This window comes from Sceloporus occidentalis, unplaced genomic scaffold, assembly GCF_023333645.1.
Source record: "Sceloporus occidentalis isolate IW3139 unplaced genomic scaffold, rSceOcc1.0.p SCAF_14, whole genome shotgun sequence".
Classification (NCBI taxonomy): domain Eukaryota; kingdom Metazoa; phylum Chordata; class Lepidosauria; order Squamata; family Phrynosomatidae; genus Sceloporus; species Sceloporus occidentalis.
The window spans coordinates 1,395,703-1,417,689 of record NW_028316994.1 but is presented as its reverse complement, the minus strand read 5'-3'; the positions used below and the strand labels follow the sequence as shown (position 1 = coordinate 1,417,689).

General features: G+C 40.7%; 1 protein-coding gene across 4 annotated transcripts; it reads left to right on the top strand.

The window, feature by feature from the left end:
- The first annotated feature begins 2,195 nt into the window (after window positions 1–2,195).
- LOC149303476 (serine/threonine-protein kinase SBK2-like) lies at window positions 2,196–21,521 on the top strand. Of its 4 annotated transcripts, none has more exons than XM_089480459.1 (5): window positions 2,196–2,271; window positions 5,273–5,394; window positions 17,768–17,942; window positions 19,433–19,635; window positions 20,247–21,521. In XM_089480459.1, the coding sequence occupies exons 3-5, from the start codon at window positions 17,777–17,779 to the stop codon at window positions 20,817–20,819; spliced, it is 942 nt and encodes a 313-aa protein (XP_089336585.1). In that variant the 5' UTR covers window positions 2,196–2,271; window positions 5,273–5,394; window positions 17,768–17,776; the 3' UTR covers window positions 20,820–21,521. The 4 variants fall into 4 exon arrangements, with proteins under 4 accessions (XP_089336585.1, XP_089336586.1, XP_089336584.1 ...); XM_089480460.1 differs by having other exon boundaries at window positions 2,197–2,267; XM_089480458.1 differs by having other exon boundaries at window positions 2,209–2,271; window positions 5,267–5,394.
- Window positions 21,522–21,987: the final 466 nt, after the last annotated feature.

Genomic DNA, 21,987 nt, shown 5'->3' with positions numbered 1-21,987 from the left:
AACCAGGAACCATTTTGGGACACTGTACAACATCTGGGTATAGCTAGAAATACTGAACAATTAGAGAGAGTTATCCAGTAGTCAAACTGAATTTCAGAGAATCTTGTTTATTGTTTTGTTTTTGTTTTATTTGCTGGATCTCTTTTTATTTCTCGTCAATTAGGGAAACCAGGGCCAAAACCTGAATCTTGTACAATAGATAAGTTGCTAATACTACAGTAATTTAACAGTCACAAGTCACCTTGCATATTAAAAATACTCTTAACATCCTTTACTTACAAGAGCATTGCATGTTACTCCAACAGGGTTTCAGAAAAGACATATCTTTCATCTGTAGTTGGGGGTGGGGAGTCATATGGGCCTCTGGATATTACTGGAGTGTAGCTTCCATCATTTGCCCACATTGGCTGTGCTAGCTAGAGCTGATGAGAGATGAACTCCCACAATATCTGTAGAGCCATATTTCTTTTATTGTGAGTGTCCTAGATAACTCATAGTTTGGTCTCATGAGAGAATAAAATATAGAAATGTCAGCCAAACTGCATTTCCGAATATCTAAGACAAACTTTATCCACTACCTCATAAAGAATTATCACAAGGATAAAATGTGATTTGTCAATAAGGCTGCCAGCATCGCTCTAAGAAACCTATCCTGTGACCTTCTAATATGGTGGCCTCAGTAATTGACTAGAATTTCTGACCATTAAATGAAAGTACTTGAATTACAATGAAGTACGCACAGCGATCACTCAGGAAGCCTTTAACGTTTTGAGCTGATTTGCATGTGGCAAATCTATTGGCTATGACAGTGTGATATAACACTCTTCACAAATACATGAATCATATTAATCAATCCTGTATTTCTGTGATTTGCAAGAATCAATACAATTCTGGGTCAGTAATGCATATGACATTTGCTGAAATTTTGGAATTCAACAGATGCTGTTTTAAAAGCTCATCTTATTACAGTCAGACAGACAGGAGCACGTGGTTGAAATCCTCATTTCGCTTGGCGGCAGGGCTTAATCCAAGCTAGACTGTTCAGTTCCAGAACAAGTTTTGTATAGCAGGACTTTGGGAAATGTACAGTAAAGAAAGCACAAGAGAGAGAGCCTTTTGGTATGTGCAGAGTATATTTCATGGATTGATGTGATAAATCTTGCACTAATATGAAGCAGGGCCTCTAATGCAGACATCAGATTGAACACAGCACATCTCATTTTAGAAAATAAATGTGGAGCATTGACTCCATTGACCAAACGTATGCATTGGACTGCTTTTGATCTGCACATTTTCTCCACCAGTTCTCATACCGTTATGATACATTGGCCTAATGTAAATCTACTTCTAGTTGCCTTTACAGAATAAACCCTGATTCTATTGCTCTGAGAGATGGAGAGTTGCTCATTTCTCATTGTTCATTCTATTTGCATAGTTTGTTATTATGTGTATCTTTTCTATGTGTCTGCATCTTAGTTGCCTTCAATACAAAAAAACCAAAAAACAAAATCCCCAACAACCCCAAATGCTCATCCTCCCTCCTTCTGAAAGGAAAGAGATCTGCTTCACTAAGAGAAATGTTCACTTTCTTGGTGTCTGGACTTTCTTTCTGCCCTTACTGCAGATGTGATGTAAGCCACCACAGCCTGGTTCTCATGTTTCTATGAGGAGCACCTTTGTGAACTGGCCAGCTTCTGGCAAGCCCAGGAGAGGGAGCAATCTCATATCACAACTTGATCTTGCTGGGCTACCTAGTCCTTCAGCATGGAGAAGAGGTGGACATATGGGTTGCTGAAAGAGAGACTCTATTGGTCTGCCCCCCTCCCTATGTAGTGATGAGACATGGACACAGGATGTCACTGTATCACAGCTGCAGCCTAAAGGATTATGGGGCAAGGCAGAGACCCATGGGGGAGAGGTGAAAGGCCCCGAAAGCCCCCAAAACAGGAGCCCAAAGTCTTGCTGAGGGTTAGGTATCCTGGTAGATGCCACCATCCGGCACAGAATGCTGTCGGGCGGAGCAGCTTGCCTGGTATGCTCACTCTTTCATCTGTCCTGGAGAGATAGATGACACCCTCCCTTGTGCTCCCCCTTTTCAAACTCCAACTCCATAGGGTGTGTGGCACAGGAGAAGAGGCGGAGCGTCACACTTTGACTGGTAATGCCTGGCAGATGCCCCAGCTGCACTCCACACAGTCTCACCAGACAGCCAGCAGAAGCAAGAAGGAGCGACTGGGCACCTTAGAGGTCCGTCAGCACAGCAAGGGGTGGGTAAGTACCTGGCATGGTTGCTGGTGCACGCCGCAACAGTGATAACTGGGGGCTTAGCAGTGTCAGTTCCATAATTTGAACAGCAAAGCATGGATTCTTCCTAGGACAATCTGAGTGGCAGGTTTTGCTCAGACAACCATACATTTGATTGCAGCCTCAAGCAAACAGCAAGTTAGAGAAGGCTGCTAAGGCAGTCTAGGTATGGAAACTATCACAAGTGCCAACAGTAGGACACAGGGTGTATCTGTTGACAAGAAATGACATTTATTATCTATGCAGAGCATTTAGCACCCTGTGGGCATTTTAAAAACCTTCCCTAGCTTTTGTCCGGACATTTGATGTGTGAAGAATTGTTCCAGAGTCGCAACAATGTGCAGGTGAAGAGGAATGGTGTAATATGGTGTTTCAGCAAGAAGCAGCTTTGCTGCTTTTTCCTCCATTTCTCAGTGCCTCTGTTTATTGTGACACAATATACTGTGTGATATTCTGTGACAGAGCTGTGTATTTTCACACTCACACCTCACACAATTGGCAGGCATTGAATGGAGTAATAAAAGGGACAGTACAACAGCATCACATCATGTGTTATGTTGTAGTACACATCACTGAGACGAAGAAGTCATAAATCCATGTGAGGTGCAGATCACTCTTTCTTGGGCTGTCCTGTTTTGTTTTAAGTTTGTTGGGGGAAAATTCTGGGTGTCTGGGCAAAATAGGCAAACCTCAGATAGTCCCCTCACAAAAAGAACATCTGAACTAGTTTGCAGCATGACCCATTCATGTTGGTTTGCATCTGGAGATGCACTCATACCAATAAGAGTGGATGGGTTTTTTTCTCTCCAGGAGGTGAATTCGGCTTCTCTGCAACTTTACTCCTCAAATGATCTCCTGATTATTCTGCTCATTCACCATGTTCAGTGGGAGTTCTCATAGGATGCTCCACTTTTGCAATAGCAATAGCAAGTACATTTCTTATCAGTGCACTTAAGCACTCCCTAAGCAGTTTACAATGTGTAAGCTAATTGCCCCCAACAAGCTGAGTACTCATTTTAGCAACCTCTAATGGATGCCAGGCTGAGTCAGCCCTGAGCCCCTGGCTGATATTGAACTCACAACCTTGTAGTTTGTGAGTAAGTGGCTGCAGTACAAGCATTTAACCACTGTAAATGCATCACTGGGGCCCATTTGAAGAACTCCAGTTCCCTGGAAATTTGGCAAAGTGAGGTCTAAACAAGACCATGACAAATGGGATCCCTTTTAGTGACTCAGGCAAATCAATTAGCGAGCTACACAGAAGTTGAAATAGTCTATAGCAGTGATTTTCAAGCTACATGATGTGTGGGGTAGGCAATTTTTTTCCTAATGTGCCAGAGACTAGTATCATATCTGCATCCATTGGCTACAACTGTTTTTTTTCTTTGCTGGAAACATGCTGAGGAATAGCAGCCAATGGCTCATGGTACCAGTCAGCAGACCACTACTTTGAGTAGCACTGGTCAATTATACAGCCAGAGCCAGTAGCAATCACAATATATAGAAACCCAGTAAGGGAGTGCGACATTAGAAATCAAGGCAGGTGAAAGTAAATTGAACATTAGATCTGTTAATGGCTTCTCCCAATGGGGAAGAGCTTTACCCACATTTGTATTTTTTCTTCATTTAGTCGTAGAATTTTTTTTTATTCATTGCACTTATATCCCACTTTTGCCCTGAAATTTGATCGAAGGCAGCTACAATCAATGTCAATTAACAATTCCAGTAGGGCTTAAATCCTATAATCTGGGCTGAGTGCAAACATGTTGTATTCTGTTACTGTATCTGAACTAGTTTGCAATGTGACCCATTCATGTAATTTTCTTCCCTATGTAGATTATCATTATTTGACAAACATCCTAGGTTGTGTGTGTGTGTGGATTTAAAAGGCATGTTTGCAAGACATTTGATTTTGACAAACAGCAGCTAGCTATGCACAGAGTAGTAGCACAAACTAGCTTTTAGTGCTGGGGAGGGGATTTCTTCAGTAGACCATTTGAAAAAGAGATGGAGAGAAGAACTTCTGCTTTTTAACCATGGCCCCATGTAACCTGAAGGTGATAGGTATTCTTGCTTAAAAGGGGTCAACACTGATTTTCACTAGCAAAGCTAACATTAGCTCCTTGCTCTCCTTACCTTTCACTTCCAGCTGCTGGGAGGTCTTGGTTGCCTTTTTACCCCTTGGGTATTAAGAACAAGGTGACCTTTTCCAGTCCCTGCTTTCTGGCATGACATTACTAGTTTGGTTCTCTCCAGGACAGGCATAGCCTATATGGAAAATTTTGATAAATCTGATAAGTTCCGATAATTGCTTTGCTTGGTTTAAAAGAGAAATAATTTGAATTCTCTGCACAGGGTCGTGAATATTCTTGTCTTACAGAATAGTCACTGGAAAGCAAAAAATGAAATGAAACAAAACTGAAAACCTCAAAAAGCATTAAACAACCCCCCCCCCCCCAACAAAGTCCCTAACTTACTTCAAATGAAGATTAGTTCTGTGGTCATGTGGAAGGTAAGTAGGGTTGCTAAAGGGAAAACCAGAGGAGGCTCCTATCACTTTAATGGTTGTGCAGAAATGGGAATTTCAGTAGGTGTTGTTCCTCAGGCAACTAGGTAACAAGCAACACCTGCAGAAACTCCCTCTTCGACACAACCATTAAATAGACAGGGGCCCTCTCCATTTTTCATTGCGGCAACCCTAGTACAAATCGGGAATGAATAGAACCATTAAAGTTATTGGATGCATCTCTACTTTTCAGTCTGGCAACCCTAGATGTGTGTTTTGCCTCTAGATGTTCTTTAGCTTGTATAAAAATGCAAAGGTTTGCAAGTTCAATCAGCATAAACCTAGGCAGCAAGGCATTTCCTTTTGCTGCAGCTCATTTTTCCAGTTGAAATCATGCCTCAATCGGTTTCGCCATTTCAAATAAATAAATAAATGTTGTTTTCCTTTATGGCTGAGAAAAAGAAAGAGGGAGAAGGAAGTCTGAACAGTAAGCGGTGAGCAAGAGAGCGGTCAGCACCCTTCTTCGCTGTTGCTCCAATAAAATTTGCAAGTCCCGCGGCTGCATTTTAGAAAGAAGAAAACAGGTAATACTACAGCTTCAGCTACAACTATTAGTAATTGTGGGGAAATGAATGGAAAGGATTAACATGCTAAATTAATCATTTATAAGCTAAAAAAATCAAACTAAAGAGCTTTTACACTAAAAAGGGAAGTTTGTAACAATTAAGTTAATGTTGAGTTCATGTTAAAATGTAAGTTACAGTACATTACTACATTAAAAACCTTGCCAGAATAAAGGGGGCAAATTTCATTCATCCTTTTATTCTTTTCCAAACCCTATCTCTGTTTTCAACTTTGGAGAGAAGAATTTGAAAATTGTATTTGAAAACACAATTTCTTACCCATTCCATCAAACCCCTTTATTTTGCCTTCACTTTCTTTTTTATTACAAACTTATCTTACTCTTTCACATTCCTTAGCATTTGATTCTCATGTGGATCCATGCAAATGTCCCAGCGTTTAAGAGCTTCAAATTTAAGTTTCCTAAAAAACATAAAAAATGAGTTGGCCCTTTTATGGAGTCCAATGTGGTGTCTAGAAAAAAATTGCTGGAAGGAACCCCTTTTCCAAAGTGCCTTTACTACTTGGGACCTAAATCTAGTCATTCCTAAACCCTGTGAGACAAAGATTACAACAAAAAAACCACAAGCATTTTTGCAAAAATCAAGAGAACTAGACTTTGGGTAAAGAACCAGCTGGAAAATGCAATGGACCATGTACACTGGATAATGTTAAAATTATTGGCTTTTTAAAAACACAATGTCACTTTTCATTAATTAATAATGCAATAATTCTGGAGAAATGTTGACATTAATCAATATTTGATTAATTCCAAATTAAGTCAATCACTAATAAAAAATAAAGCTAAATTAAAATAAAAAAATTAAGTTTGCCCTTTCTGTTGACAGCTTTTAAATTAAAACTTAAGTTAGCTTTAAACCATTAGGTCCTTCTCATCACTATTAGCAAGACTAATAGCTGTGCAGCTGTAGCCAGCAGATGATTTATCACAGTTTTCCCATCCCTACATCACATAAATTTTGAATCTGATTTTCATTTCAGGGGCATACGATGAAAGGAAAAGAGAAAGCCTTGCATTTGACTTTTCTTCCCTCCTCCCCTTTAGTCAGAGGTGTTACCAAGGTCTCAACCTACAAAAAAGACCTTTGCTTTTTTAAATTCATAAAAGCAAACTGGGCACCTTTTTTTAGAATGGTATTCACTGGGGTTTGGTTCCAGGACCCCTTGTAGATACCAAAATCTGTACATGCTCAAATGCCATTAAATACAATGGCATAATAAATTGCTGTCCTTTATATAAAATGGCAAAATCAAGGTTTGTTTTCTGGAATGTATATATTTAAGAATTATTTTTAAAGCATGGATGCTTGAATCCGTGGATAAAAAATCCATGGACATGGAAGAGTGGCTGTACTTCTTTTTTTTCTTTGAGCACTGGCACTTAAATAAATAAATAAAAATGCAGAGATTGCTTTCCAGGGGGTTATTTCAACATGTTTGTGAGGTGATGTTAAGTGGATTGCTCTGATTAAACAGACTCTGCTCCTAAATAGCTTTTCCTTATTTGCTGATAATATTTCCTTGGAAAGGGGAACTAATCAGAATGAGGACGTTCAGTTCGGAGGTCAGGCTTCAAAGCAAGAGTCTGAAATCTAGTTGATTCTTCCTGTTAAAAATTGGCTCATCTGCTGAACCTGTATCTATCTTTTCAGAATACTGGAATAGCAGAAAATTAATTTTATAGGGTCAAAAGCATAATTTTGAAATATCTCTTTCCACCTTAATGCTTGCTTATTTATTTTATTTACTTAGAGCATTTATATCCCACTCTTTAGCAAAAAAGGCTTCCACAAAATCTTACAAGTTAAGTGAGGTAATAGTCCCTGCACTCAGCATGTGTGCATGTACATGTGTACTTGTGACATCTGCAAACATATAGAAATCTGCACATGAACATTTCCATGTGGACAGATGGTGGGATTCAGATTTACCCATGAGAAAAAGACCTCTGTCATCCTCGGAGAGTTACACATGGTCATTTCAGAACTGAACACATGGAGAATGTTACTGCCAAACAGCTAAACTCAAGTGTGTGTTCTCCAAAATTTCACAGATGAAAACTGGGACATATATGGCCAAGCAAGGTCAGAGTGTGGTCAAGATGGCAAAAGTTATTAATGAGGAGGAACACATAAGCTACGAAAGGCTGCAGCACTTTGCTTCTGCCTGAGCCTATTGGGAAGAACAAGCTTTCACCTTTCATCTCTTCTTCCCTATGATGAATTGAGCGCAAACTACTTTTGCACTACCTACTCAGTTTGCAGCAATGGAACTAAGCTGAGGGCAAAGGGCAGAGTGGGAAGAGTAGGTGTTTTACTGGGACCGTTTTGAAATAAATGAAAAAGTCGGGGCAACAGATGATTACTCAGAACTGTCCCTGCCAAATCAAAGCAGTTGTTGAGTATATAGATATAGGCAACTTGTTCATGTGTTCAGTGCAAAGTGAGAAAAAATATTTGAAATCAAACAAAATGTTGTGGTAATATACACCCACTTCTGCCCCTCTTTGGGATGATGAATTTTCTCGGGGCAGGGGAGCATTAAGTGGGTACTCTGCACACCCCACAACAGATGGTTTTCTATAGGATTCATAGTTGTTTAAGCCAGAAAACAGAAATTCTAATAAAAATGCAAAATAGTTGTACATAGCTGGTTCATTAGGCCTACCTTAACTGTGGTCAGATGGCAGGAAGTTATAATACTCAGAAGGGCTGATCTAAGCCATTTTCCTACCTGAACAAAACATGGCACATAGACACACCAGTGATATAGACTCAAGTGGATTGAAGTCTGACTCATGTTGCCTTAGACACTGGACTTGGTTTTGACTTGGTAGTAAATGACTCACTGTCTCGATTCGACTTGCGACTTGTACATATTTTTATAGACTGACTTGCTAGCATCATTCACCTTGAGTAGCAGGCAAGACTTGCCCCCAGAATGCAGGGTGCATTTCTTGGAGGTGAAGAACATAGATGTTAGACAATAGGCTTGAGGAGGAAGGATTCTTCTAAAGCTTTTGAAAACCTTTAGAAGATTCTTCTGATGTGTTGTGGGGGCAGGCTTCCAAGTAAACCTCAATCTCCACCTCAACCCCATTGCTTAACATACTTGCTGTTCCCCTCCAAGAAACGTGCCTCATCTCCTTTCCCCCACCTGTCACTGATGCACACTCTCCCACATCAAAGTGCATCATGCTTAAAGCCAGACAAGTTATTTCGGCACATGATATAGAACAACATGAACCACCACCACCTAAAAACACGTGTCTGCATCCTTGGCTGCCCATAGGGTTGCTAGAGTGAAAACTGTAGAAGGCTCTTATCTCTTAAATGTAGAAGAGAAGATTTCAGCAGGTGTTGCTTGTTTTCTGATTGTCCAACAAGCAATACTTGCTGAAATCCCCCCTCCTACACAACCATTAAAGGTTTAGGAGCTATTTCCACTTTTCAGTCTGGCAACCCTATGCTGGAAGAATACAGTAATAACAAAGCAAATAGCACTTTGCTTCTCTTTTCATGACGAACCAGATTTGGTGCCAGAGGTTTCCAATTTGCTCTTCCTAATGGTAGGTCTGGCCCTGCCACTCCATATGCCCATGTAATAAGAAAGCTGAGGGTGGGTTACTTATAAATCAGGAAAAGAAACTTGTGCTTGGCAGGTGACAAAGGGTTTTGTGTTTTATTTTATTTTTTGACCCAATGCCTGCTGCAAGTGAGCAGGACCAGAGTGTGATAGGCCTTAGAGTTTTGCTTGCTTGCCAAGACAACCATCTCCGCTTCCCAGCCCTCCCTCTAGGCCCAGCTTTGCGTGCAAGGATTGTCCAGAGAGGCAGATTGGGTTGCTTGCAGGTGTCTGGACTCAGATGATCGATCACAGCCAAGTGGCATGCTACAGCAGGCGGGAATGCATTTTGGCCATGCCTGTAACAGGAAAATAATCTGTATAGTTGAATCTCTGGTACTTGTTTGCAAGAGCCATGATACTTGTGGAGTCGAAGGCTTTCATGGCTGGCATCCATAGCCCGAAAACCTCACAAAAAGCCAGGTTACTTGTTTGCAAGAGTCATGATACCAATGGAAAAGGGACACTTCCCTTTGCCTAACACTGAACATTAAGCAATAGTACCCCTGTGATAAACAATGGCAATAAAAGCATTGATGTTGTTGCTGCTATGTGCCTTCAAGTTGTTCTGACTTATGGTGACCCTAAGGTGAGCCTGTCACAGGATTTTCTGGGACTGAGAGTATGTGACTCACCCAAAGTTACCCAGCATTCACGGATTTTGTGTGGGGAATTGAACCCTGGTCTCCAGAGTCATAGTCCAATGTTTAAACCACTACCCCATGCTGGCTCTCTTTCAATGAAAGCACAAAAAGCTTAATTTTTTATGGCCATAACATTACCTTTTCTGTTCCTAGGATAAAAACCTGAAAGGTTCATAAAACTTAAAGATGATGGCCAGAATCCTGTTGGGGTGTTGCATTTTTGTAAGTGGACTTAGGTCTGCGGGTGTTAGAATTGTGCAGTTGCACATTGTCCGTATCCAGTAGATTCTGCTGTTGTGTTATTATGTAACAGAAATAGCAAAGAGCCTGATGATCATTTTTGACCTATGTACAAAAGGACCAATGTGCATCATATCAATCCTGATTAGTATCAGGTACCAATGCGCCAGGGTCCTGTTGTGCATCTTTGCAACTCAGTACTCAGTTTCTTAGTGCATCTGCTATGCAGCAAGGTATACAGTTATGTGAAAGGCCATAAGGGATTCCAGGAGATCTTTATCATATTAAACAGCACAAAATCGAGGTAATCCATTTGTGTGGAAGCTCCCCTGCAAAAATGGGAATTGTATGTTACCATGGGTGTGATAACACATACTGTACAAACCATAAAATGTTACCACATTTGTGGGATAACTTTCCTGTTTTTATAGGGGAGCTTCTGCACAAATGGATTCCCTCAGTTTAGTATTGTTTAAAATGATAAAAGTAATCTCCAGGGTTCCCATGTTTATTCATTGGCATTCTATATGTGTTCAGAGATTTCTCAAAGGTAACATAAACAAACAAAGCCCTATACATCTATGATTAAGGACAAGGGATGCTTAAAATAATTTCAGAGTAGGACTGAGCTCTGACCGTATAACAACAACAAGAATAACAACAATGAAATGGTACCTGCACCCCTTTGCATTTGTCCCTGTACTGATGTGAGGGTCTATTTCTAGAACCTCCTTGGCATGCAAGAAAAAAGAGGAGGGTGGATGGACCCAGCTCATGCCCTTTCTCTGTCTCCAGAAGCTTGGAAATGGATCTCTAGTGGCTTTAGGAGCGTGTCAATCCCATTTAGGCCCAAATCCCCATGAACTTTCCTAGCGTGTAAGAGAGGACGCCTGGCAAGGAATCAGAAGGCAGGCACTGAGGCAGCAGCTAAGTGAGGGGGCTGCAGGCGACTGTGTCCGTCTTCTGTGGGGCAACAGGAGTGTAATAGAGAACATGACATCGAGCCTGTCAGCAGTGCTCCCACCCTTTAGAATTGGACAAACGTGAGAGTGCCTAAAAAGTGGCCATTTTCCACTCTGCATTCCAGGATCCCAGCGTTCTGCTCCATTCTGCAACCAGGACAGCACTTTGTAAGTGGAATTGGCTGGGCCAATTGATACACTTTAACTAACACTGTTAGTTCTGCCTTGCTAAATTTGGAATGGGATGGATGTGTGTAACGTGGGTAAGGAGGGAGGGAGAGAGCGAGGGAGAGACTATTCATGGAAAGTTGTGGCTCAAAGAATACCAGAGACAATACTGATGCTGTGTATCCCACACTCTTCGCAGTTCACCTGTTTAAGGGATTTCAGCCTGGTCCTCTGCCCATCTAGGCTACTCATGGGAACAGCCTTACACCATCTGTGTACCTGACTTCCTCTAGTTGGCATGCATAGATTATAAAGCAAAGGGAATCTGGGGTAGCTAGGGTTACCTCTGAGCATTAGCAGAGTGTCTTTAGCTGACTTTTATCCTAGCTGCTACATTGATTCACGAAATAAGACAGGCAGTAAATAAGCCAATAGAAAGGTTTAATTTTTAAAATTAAGACTAGCAAATATCTTCTAGCATAATTTTCATGGATTGCAATCCACTTTGTCAGATGAATGGAAGTGTGAGTATGTATGCATGTCAGGAATCTTCAGGGTTTGCGTATTTATACACTGTGAACATTACTGGGGTGTGTGACCAGATTGAAACTGGATGTAGAAATTATTTTATTAGCACTGACCATGATCAAAACTGTTGTGATAATACAAATATCCCGGCAATAAGTAAGGCAGTTAACACATATGATGCATAACCTGAATTTAGAAGCCTGGCTAGTTTAGCGATAATCTCTGTGGTGATTCATGGAGATCAAAGACCACACAGTGAAAAAGAATAGCAGCCATCTCTTATATGATGGATCACATTCAGTTCCATTTACTGCATGTGTGTGAACAAAACTACCAATCCCATTTACCTCTCTGTCTTTGTATCATCTTGTTCTGGCAAATGCCCAAGTAGATGAAATTCCAGCCAGGACATTAGAGGTCTGCCTGGTTGGAAATCCTAGGGTTACTTCCAATAATCACGATAAACAACACTACTGAAAAAGGAAAAATACCTTCCAGTTTCCTGCAAAAGATAAATTCATTGCAATTGCTTTTACTGCAAAGATGTTGAAAGTAGCTGATACAAACAGATTGTGCTTTGTGCTGCTAACAAAAGATTAATAACAGGGTTATTTCAATATCAGACCATCTGAGTCCGCATGCCTACTACATCAGCTTGGTTGTGTGATCACACTGATCAGCAATTAAGTCTTCAGCGTTTAGCCAATTATTCAGAGTTTAGCCAATTAACACAATTTGATTGACTATGAGACTGTTCTTGACAAGTTAGGAAGCAGGTTTTTAAATTAAAAGAATAGTATTTAAATGTGAATGTCTAACACCATCTTAAATGTGCCATTCCGTCCTGCATGAGCTGGCTCTCAACCATGTCAGAGTCTCTAGACTGTCAATTTTCTTTCCTCACCACATAGTAAGTTTCTTCTCCTGACAGCTTCCAAGAATAGCAATTCATCTATTAGGCTGCATGCATGCACAAGGAGTTTAGCATCTGAAATTCCCATTTTCATATAACCCAGCTGTCCCACTTTGGCAGGGAGAGTCCCAACTAATCTTCTGCCATTCCACTTTTTCAGCAGCTCATAAAATGTTCCAGTTTCTCTCTCCTTCTTCAACTTTCCCCTTTGTCCTCAGGTTCCTTCAGTTACTGCAAACTGTGTTCAGAGTACAAAACTGATTTGCACTCAGTTAATTTGCAGGGAGGAGAGGACAAAAAGAGGCAGAATCTTGCCCTTTCTAGTAGGCTCAGGCAGGAACAAACTGGGGCTGTCTCCCTTAGACTATGCGTTCTTTCTCATATATAACGTTTGCCATCTTGACTACACTCTGATGTTGCTTGGCCATATGTGTGATCATTTCCATCTGTGCAATATTGGAGGGTATGCATTTTCCAAAATCAGACATGGATTTGTGGCTAGCTCCATTTAAAAAAATTGGGAGATGTTTTTGACAGCAGGTCCAGATCCCAGAAGGTCCCAAGGACATAACCTCCTCATAACCTGCTGAAGTTGCCCACTCCAATCTAAAAGAGTAGATGGATTTATCTACTAAGAGCCTTACTGTACAAGAAAAGAATGTGTAAACAGGACCAGAGAGGAGCATATTTCTCCCTGCCTTACCACATGATGTTTTAGCACTTCAGATATCTTCTTATAGGGAAAGGTTGTAAAAGCATAGAATCATAGAATTATAGAGTTGGAAGAGACCACAAGGGCCATTCAGTCCAAACATGCAGGAACACACAATCAAAGCATCCTTGACAGATGGCCATTCAGCTTCTGTTTAAAGACCTCCATAGAAGAAGACCCCACCGCATTCAGAGGGAGTTTGTTCCACTGTCAAACAGCTCTTACTGTCAGGAAGTTCCTCCTAATATTTAGGTGGAATCTCTTTTCCTGTAGCTTGCATCCATTGTTCCATGTCCTATTCTCTGGAGCAGCAGAAAACAAGCTTGCTCCATTCTCAGTATGACATCCTTTCAAATATTTAAACAGGGCTATTGTATCACCTCTTATCCTTATCTTCTCCAGGCTAAACATACCCAGTTCCCTAAGTCTCTCCTTATAAGGCATGGTTTCCAGACCCTTCACCATTTTAGTTGCCCTTTTCTGGACACGGTCCAGCTTCTCAACATCTTTTTTGAATTGTAGTGCCCAGAACTACAAGGCAGAATAGAGTGGCACTATCACTTCCCTTAATCTAGACACTATACCTCTATTGATGCATCCTATAATTGCATTGGCTTTTTAGCTGCATGTCTTTTGTTGAATAGATTTTTCCAGCTAGACAAAAGATGAGTTTTTAAAACCATCTTTCATGGGAAGAGAACTGAAGTGCTAGGACATCATGCTGTAGTAAGGCATGGAGAAAGGCACTACTCTCCTGCTCCTTTTCTGATTACTTTTCTCTTGTGATACAGCACTAAAACTCTCGTGGTGAACTGAGATTCCTCTACTCAGGCAACAGGATCCACTGGAAATAACTTGTAAACAACCATTCACACAACAGAGTAATGGCACTATATCACTTTAACAGCCATCAGTGCATCTTACAGAATCCTGGAATTTGTAATTTGATGAAATGCTGGATCTCTCTGGCAAAAGGTTCTATATACTGTACTTCATGAAAGTACAACTCACAAGGTTCAACTGGTTATTAAAGTACAGTCGGCCCTTCTTATACACGGATTTTTTATACACGGATTTAAGCATACACGGTTTGAAAATGTTCCAAAAAAGTATAAATTTACCTTGATGTTCCATTTTTTATTAGGGACACCATTTTGCTAGGTCATTATACTTAATGGGACTTGAGCATACACTGATTTTGTTATACACGGGGGATCTTGGAACCAAACCCCAGCGTATAACAAGGATCCACTGTCGTATCTAAGAGCTATGAGTGTGTAGTGTGAAAGAGACCTAAGATTCCTTCTGGGCATTCTTTCCTTTCAAACTAAAATCTCATCAAACAGGGGTAGGGAGAGATTGGAAAAGTGCTTGTGAAAACAGCTAGGAACTGGAACTGGCAAATGAGCAAACCATCAAAAAGTTGCATACTTCAAATGCTTCTCATGTGCCCTACCCCCTTATGATTGCCTTCCCTACCCCCTTATGATTGCCCAGTTTATATGTATGTGCTTTTGGCATTCATATCTTTCCTACGTTATGTATATAAACAAGTGTAAATGAATGATGTGTTATTGGACTAATTGTAGTTAAGATTTAAGGGTAGGACAATAGTTGGGTGGGTTCAGTGTGGTGGGACTGACAATCAATCTGTCTCTGTACAATACAAACTTTTCAATGTGTAAAAGATGACAAGACATGACAGAAGTCCGTTTTCTGCTTTGTGATTACATCATGCTCCTCTGGACTCAACCATTTGGCCTATGCTTATGCGAAGAGGGTGCAAAACAGTTCATGTGGGCCTCTGTTTCAAGGTCACTGGTTGGTTTCCTGGATATCTGGACACCCTGGGGAGCTGGCTGCAAGGGAGGCAAAGAAGGGCATGGGCAAGGTTTCATCCAAGAGGGCCTCTGCAACAGCTATAGGATAGGTCTATTTATTGCTTCATCCCAAGGGACACCACATAGTGAGAAGGATGCGTCATTCATTGCCATGTGTTAAGGAAAGAGTGTGTGTGGCAGAACACACACACCCTCTTTCTCCCTTGTCCTGCAAACGGGAGCCAAGCTCAGTGGAAAGTGTCTATCTGATTTAGAGTGATTCACTCCCAAGCTTCTCCAGGCCCTGATGGAGTGATACAGACTGCATGGCTGGGGTGTTCTTGTTTCTATATCTACAAGTATCTCATGTAGGGTTCAGTTCAAGAGGTAAAGGAGGCAAGTGTTCCTGCCTGAAGAAAAGTGCAGTTGACCATCTGTATCCACGGATTTTTTTTATCCATGGACTCAAACATAATAATAATAATAATAATAAGCATCCACAGCTTGAAAATATTCAAAAATATATAAATTTCAAAAAGCTATCTTGATTTTGCCATTTTATATACGGGACACAATTTTATTATGCAATTGTATGCAATGGGACTTGAGCATCGACATATTTTGGTATCCACAGGGTTCCTGAAATCAAACCCCAGCAGATACCGAAGGCCCACTGTGCTTGGAGAAAAGGGTAACATTTGAGAGCTCAGTAGGGGGAAAAAATTGGTGACAACTTAAGTGACTCAGGTTTTGTTAAGTATTTTGTGTGTGTGTGTGTGTGTGCTCATGCACTCACATGTACACACATTTTCACATGTAAGTTGTACTCGAGCCAGTCACCTCACACTGCCTAATCCAGCCCTGTTTAATGGCTCATACAAAAATGAGATGGAGAACCTGGAGAGGTGTGGAGGGTCAGGGCATTGTCAACAGCCAGAGGAGGCCAGTGTATGGAATGAATTGGTTCCAGATAGTTTCCCTTCTGTTTCACATTTTCATATTTCTCTCCATGTCCAATAAAATGTTTCAGCACTCCCAGGGACAAAGATCAAAACTGACAGGAGATCTGTTTCTGTGGGAGCAAAATGGGGGCTCATTCTAACATGGAGACTGCTGCAATGGTCAAAGAAGCTTAAATTGGCTAGGAAAAACTTAATCTGGGCACTTAATCTGGGTGCTGGAGGAAAAAAGCTCCAGTTCTCCAGGCTTTCAAATCTAGCTGAGAGGAAGAAGTAACAAGCAGAATTCAACCACTCTTTGAACAAATTACAATTGGAGGTGTCTTCAAAAACTATAGGGCAGCTAAGACTGATTTAAAAAGAACCAATGATAATAATAATAGGGGCAAGCTGAGTGTTGGAACCAAAGCTCAAAAGAGTTGTTGGTTTGGACTACAGTTCCCAGAATCTCACAGACAGCCTGACTGAGGGTTTCTGGGAGCTGTAATTTAAAAAGGCAACTTTTCCAAGTTATGGGTGGACCAAATATGTGAAGTATTGGTTGTTATGTTGTTATATGTGGTTGACCCTAGCTAATAACAGCTCAACATTGTGTTTTTGGGCAAGATTTATTCAGAGGATGATTGGCATTGTCTTGCCTCTACAGGTGCGAGAGAGTGATGTCGCAAAGGTCACCTGGTGTGCTTCTATGGCTGAGCAGGGACTCGAACCCTGGCCTTCAAGAGTTCTAGTCCAACACTCAGACAACTACATATGTTGGCTCTGGATGAAGCCTAGTGTGTCTGAATATGTTTGACAACACAGTCTGTCTGGCTGGGATGTTTGGCTGGTCAGGTTGATCTCACAGTGCAAAAATTGGTTATGCACAGTTTTAAAAAGTGAGACTTTTCAGCTTGCAAAGAAAAGACATCAACAAGTCATGGGAACCCCAAGCCCCCAAAGTGGTTGGAAGCTGCTCTTTTTTGTCCATGTGTTTTGGGTCTGAGACATAATATGATTTTACCATTATCATCACTATTATCACCACTACATTTGTAAATTTCTTGGAGAAAAGAATGCCTGTGTTTGTGCAAAGTGTCTTTCCTTTGGCTACATCTTCAACTAGGGCTAGGGAGCAGCTCCATTCCATATATACCTTATTCATAAAAATTATAATGACTGTTATGAAAGGCAAATGTTTAGTGAAGCTTCTTGGGATCTTCCTGGAATGAGATAGGTATCCTTCCTTCCACAAAGTGCCTATGGCCTCCTCCATTCACTGGTTCCAACCCAATTCAAGCCCAAACTGCTTTGGACCCACAGGATGCTATTCTTCCCTCTGTCAGAAATGCTCATGAACTATTACTCAAAGTATCTCTTCAAACACTCCACATGAAAAGGAGAATAAATGTATGTGTGTGTGTGTGTGTTTCTCAGTTTGGTGGGGAATATTTGAAGAGGTACTTTGAGTCATAGTTCATGTTCTCCTAATAAAGAACAGACTTCACCAGGGGGCTCATTTTGTTTGTTACCTTGAGATGTGTGGTATTGCTCTCTCCCTCCCTTTGTGTATTAGGAGAATTGAAAGGTTGTAGTTATTATTTGTAGCTGCAGCAAGGAATTACACAATTGGAGAAATTGGTTGAATTCTTTTTCCCTATTCCTAGGAGAGAGAGAGAGAGAGAGAGAGAGATTGCTAATCCTGCCCACTGCTCAACACAATCCATTAAACCTGTATCTCACGATCTTTTTTGTGCTTCTTGTAGAGCTTGGCCATGGACCTGACCTTGGGCATGGAGGCCCAAGCTCTCCTAGAAGACATGTTGGAGATCACAGCCCAGAGCCTTGTGCATATGGAAGTGACTGAGCACTACCAAATCATCAAGGAGCTGGGAAAGGGGAAATATGGGCAGGTGGTCCTGGTGACTCACAGAAAGAGAGGTAAAGCTACATTGTGATATATGCTCTGATAACCAAACTCAATAGGAAACCTTTATGTGGTCATATGGTTGTAAATCTATAACATACTGTCCAACTGTCCCCATTTAGGTAAGGACAGTCCTGTTGAACCCTTTGTCATTCCATTTTTTACAGCTACCTTGAAAATGTCCCAGTTGCTCTCTCCTCCTCCCACTTTTCCCTTTTGCCTTCAACTTACTTCAGTTGATAAAAACTGACTTCAAAGTGCAAATGTAGTCTGCACTCAGTTAACTCAATGGGGGGAATAGAAGAGAAGAAGAGTGAGTGGAGTCCTGCCCTTCTCAGTAAGCTCTGGCAAAAGTGAATTGCTGCAGTTTTTACTAGTTTGTACATTCATCCTTATAAATAACTTTTGTAGTCTTGACCACAGTCTGATGTTGCTTGGTTGCATGTATCCCAGTTTTCATCTGTTTAATGTTGGGGGGGGGGTATATAAATCTATTTTTAAAATAAAGTTTTATTGGTTTTATAAAACACAAATACAAAAATAGAATATATACCAAATCCATTCAACCCTATACACCCACCATTACAAACAATCACAAACTACAAACAATAATACAGACACATTCATTACTTCCTTACTTGTAACTTAGATATATTTTATGATTATATTTTTGTCTATCTGGTATTTAATCAAAATTAAGTCTACCTTCTTTCCTTTTATAATATAACAACATGCATCACAACCCATTTCATTAATGCTGGATACACTTTGAATACATATTAGTTCAAACAATTAACATAGTCACCTTAAATTATACTTTAATCCGCATCTAGTCTCATAATTATGCGTTTTTCCCATTTTTGTTTTAAGTAATTTATTATTTCATCCCAGTCTTGTTTGAATTTATTCGTATTTTCATTTATTTTCTGTTTTTCCTATACATTTTTTATAATTTATCTGGAGTAAGGTACTTTCAGAAATGCATTTATAAAGATTTTCTTGTATGTTTTGGCAGGAAGTATATTTCATAGTCCCCCCATACTTTCCCCCATTTTCCCAATTCAGTAGTATGGCCAATGTTTTGGGTCCTTTTTATCATCACGTCTTTCTTCCTCTATAACCTGTTATAGAAGTTTTACGTATATTTTTTATAATACCTTTCATTTCTCTATGATCAGCACTTTTTCCAAGTCAGTCAGCTTTTCCTTCCATACTATTTAGCTTTATTTCAATCTTCATCTTCTCTTTCAATTGTCTGTATACCAGCCAATGACATTTAATTGCCTCCTCATTCAGTTCCTCTTGTGTTTTGATATCATAAGATTTTTGACTATTAAGATATAATTTGTCCCATATTTTTCAAACTTTTTTTTAAAGTAATCATGGGGTCTTAGACTGCATGTATACCAGGTTTCTATCTGTGGGGGAAGTACATTTATTGATATTTTGGAGCACCCATCTCTCAGTCTCTCATCCACTTTTGTCTTTCTCAACCTCGTTGTAGGGACTCCTATGGCTCTCAAGCTGTTGCCTAAGGCTAACACCAAGCTGCAGAACTTCTTATATGAATACTGTGTGGCACTTTCACTCTCTGTGCACCCCGCCATCATTGGCATGTTCGGCATTGCTATAGAATCCAGCCAACACTATGGTTTTCTCTATGAGGCAGCCCTGCACAGAGACCTTATCTCCATCATCAAGCCCAAGGTAAGGAATCCTTTGACATTCCATACAAAATATACTTCCTGTATAAATGTAGATCCCATTTTGGGGATAAAAGGAACATGTACGTCCAACAAAGTACAAAAAAAGATAGGCAGAATGAGGCATTATCACTTTGCCAAGGAAAGGGCTTCCCTAATGGATTGCTTCTGCCAAGGAAAGAGGTTTTACAATTAATTATTTCCAGTGGCCATATACTTTGTTGCCTTCAGATCAAATGTATTAATATTCTCTTTTATTTCTGAAATTATGAGGACTTTGTTGTCATGTGCCTTTAAGTAGTTTTCAGCTTAATGGCAATCCTACTGCAAAGTTTTCCTGGCAAATTTGTTCAAAGCAGAGAGTATGTGACTTGCCCAAGGTCACTCAATGGCCAAGCGAGAATTTAAACTCTGGTCTCCCACTCAAATCATTACACCGTGCTGACTCCCATGAGGACTAGAAATGATCATTTATTAAGACAGGTCGACTGAGATGGATTCAGGGTTTTTTTAAGGGCAAATGGAATGAGTATTGTGTTTCAGTGACCAAAAGTTAATAGGCAGGTGAAGAGAATCGAAATTATAAAAACACATAATTTTCTCTTATCTGACCAGGCTGGTATTCCTGAGCCAGCAGCTAAACTCTGTGCCAAGCAGCTGGTGAGTGCATTGGACTTCATCCACAGCCGGGGCCTTGTATATCGAGATGTGAAGCCTGAAAACATTCTGCTTTTTGACCGTCACTGCCATTGCATCAAACTGACCGATTTTGGCCTGACCAGACCCCAGGGCACCCTCTTGCGTCTTGTAGCTGGGATCATCCCTTACACTGCACCTGAGTTGAGCCGTGGCACTGGTGACACCCCAGGCCTGCCCATTGATGCCAGCCTAGATGCCTGGGCTCTTGGGGTGTTGATCTTTTGCCTTCTCACTGGCTACTTCCCTTGGGAGAAGACAGTTCCTGAGGATTCCTTCTTCGAGGACTTTGTGATCTGGCAAGAATCTGGCTCGGATGAAGACTTGCCTTATCACTGGCGCCCGCTCTCACAAGATGCTGTCAACATGTTACGAAATCTTTTGGCTCTGGAGCCCACAAAGCGTGGCCCTATCCGCCGGGTGCTCAGCTATCTTGATCGGCCATGGAGAGCAGAGACCACCCCAAAAGATCCCCTAGTGATGGTGCAATAGAGCTGAAACAATTTGGTGGGCAGGGGGAATACACCACTAAACTCCTCCTAATGTGGAGTGGGAAGGGGAACATGTGGTCCTCCAGATGTTGTTAGCATTGCAATTCCCATTTAACTTGGCCAGTATAGCCACTGATGAGGGATGAGGGGAGTTAGTCCAGGAACATCTAGAGCACAGCTGAGCAAAGTGTGATCTGTGGTCTGCATGTAGCCTTAGCCAAGGCTGCTTTGGGGCTCCCAACAGAGTCCCCAGAATCTTTCAAAAATGGGGGGAATGTTTTTTGTTTTGCTAAAATGCTCCCCTTGCCCAATATTACCATGTAAAAAAGATTACTTCTTCCTGGTTTTTAAAGAAGGCACTGCAGGCCTTGGAGGTCCCATGACAAACAATGTGCCACCCCATCCTCTGGCAGTTTCCTGCCCTGATCCAGAGGAAAATATGTTCTTTGTGCCTATCCTAATGCAATGTTGATTTCCAGCATTAATTTTTAAAGGTATCAGTGTTTAAACTACTTTCTACTACCATGTTTATCACACATAAACACCTGATATTGGAGGAACTCAGCTGTGTGACTGCAATGTAAAAAGAAAAAGAAAATTGCATGCACAATTGTTTTATTACATTTCTATATCCAAAGAACTATTTCCAAATGTTTCACAAATAGCTTTTCCCCCCTTCTTTTTTAACCGGAAAAATAATACAATGGAGACTTCTTGATGTTTCTCTGAAATAACTTGATTTTTTAAAAATTACTTTGAAATCTCAATCTTTCAGAGTAAAATCATACATTTTTCCTTATCTTCTCTATGTAGGATGTTTCCCTTCATTCCCCATGACTTGAATTAAAAAGGAAGTTCTTTGTTTCATGGTAGAGATAGCATAGTAGCTGCTTTGGGCCCCATACAGGAGAAAACTGGCATATAAATTAAACAAACAGTGTAATAGTGTTTTTGTGGGTCTTTCGGGCTATGTGGCCATGTTCTAGAAGAGTTTCTTCCTAGACCATGGCCACATAGCCCGAAAGACCCACAAAAAAACTATGGATGCTGGCCATGAAAGCCTTTGACCAAACAATGTAATGGCTTTGCAACACCTTCAGATCTCACAGTGCTGTTTATCTCTCCCAGCTGCTTCTCCAAAAATCAAAATCATAGAATTGTAGATATGC

Bases quoted from the DNA above. Each gene is read 5' to 3' on its own strand.
- LOC149303476 (XM_089480459.1), top strand. From the start codon at position 17,777: ATGGACCTGACCTTGGGCATGGAGGCCCAAGCTCTCCTAGAAGACATG. The intron at 17,943-19,432 runs GTAAAGCTACAT...ACCTCGTTGTAG, and splicing joins GGTGACTCACAGAAAGAGAG to GGACTCCTATGGCTCTCAAG. The intron at 19,636-20,246 runs GTAAGGAATCCT...TTATCTGACCAG, and splicing joins TCTCCATCATCAAGCCCAAG to GCTGGTATTCCTGAGCCAGC.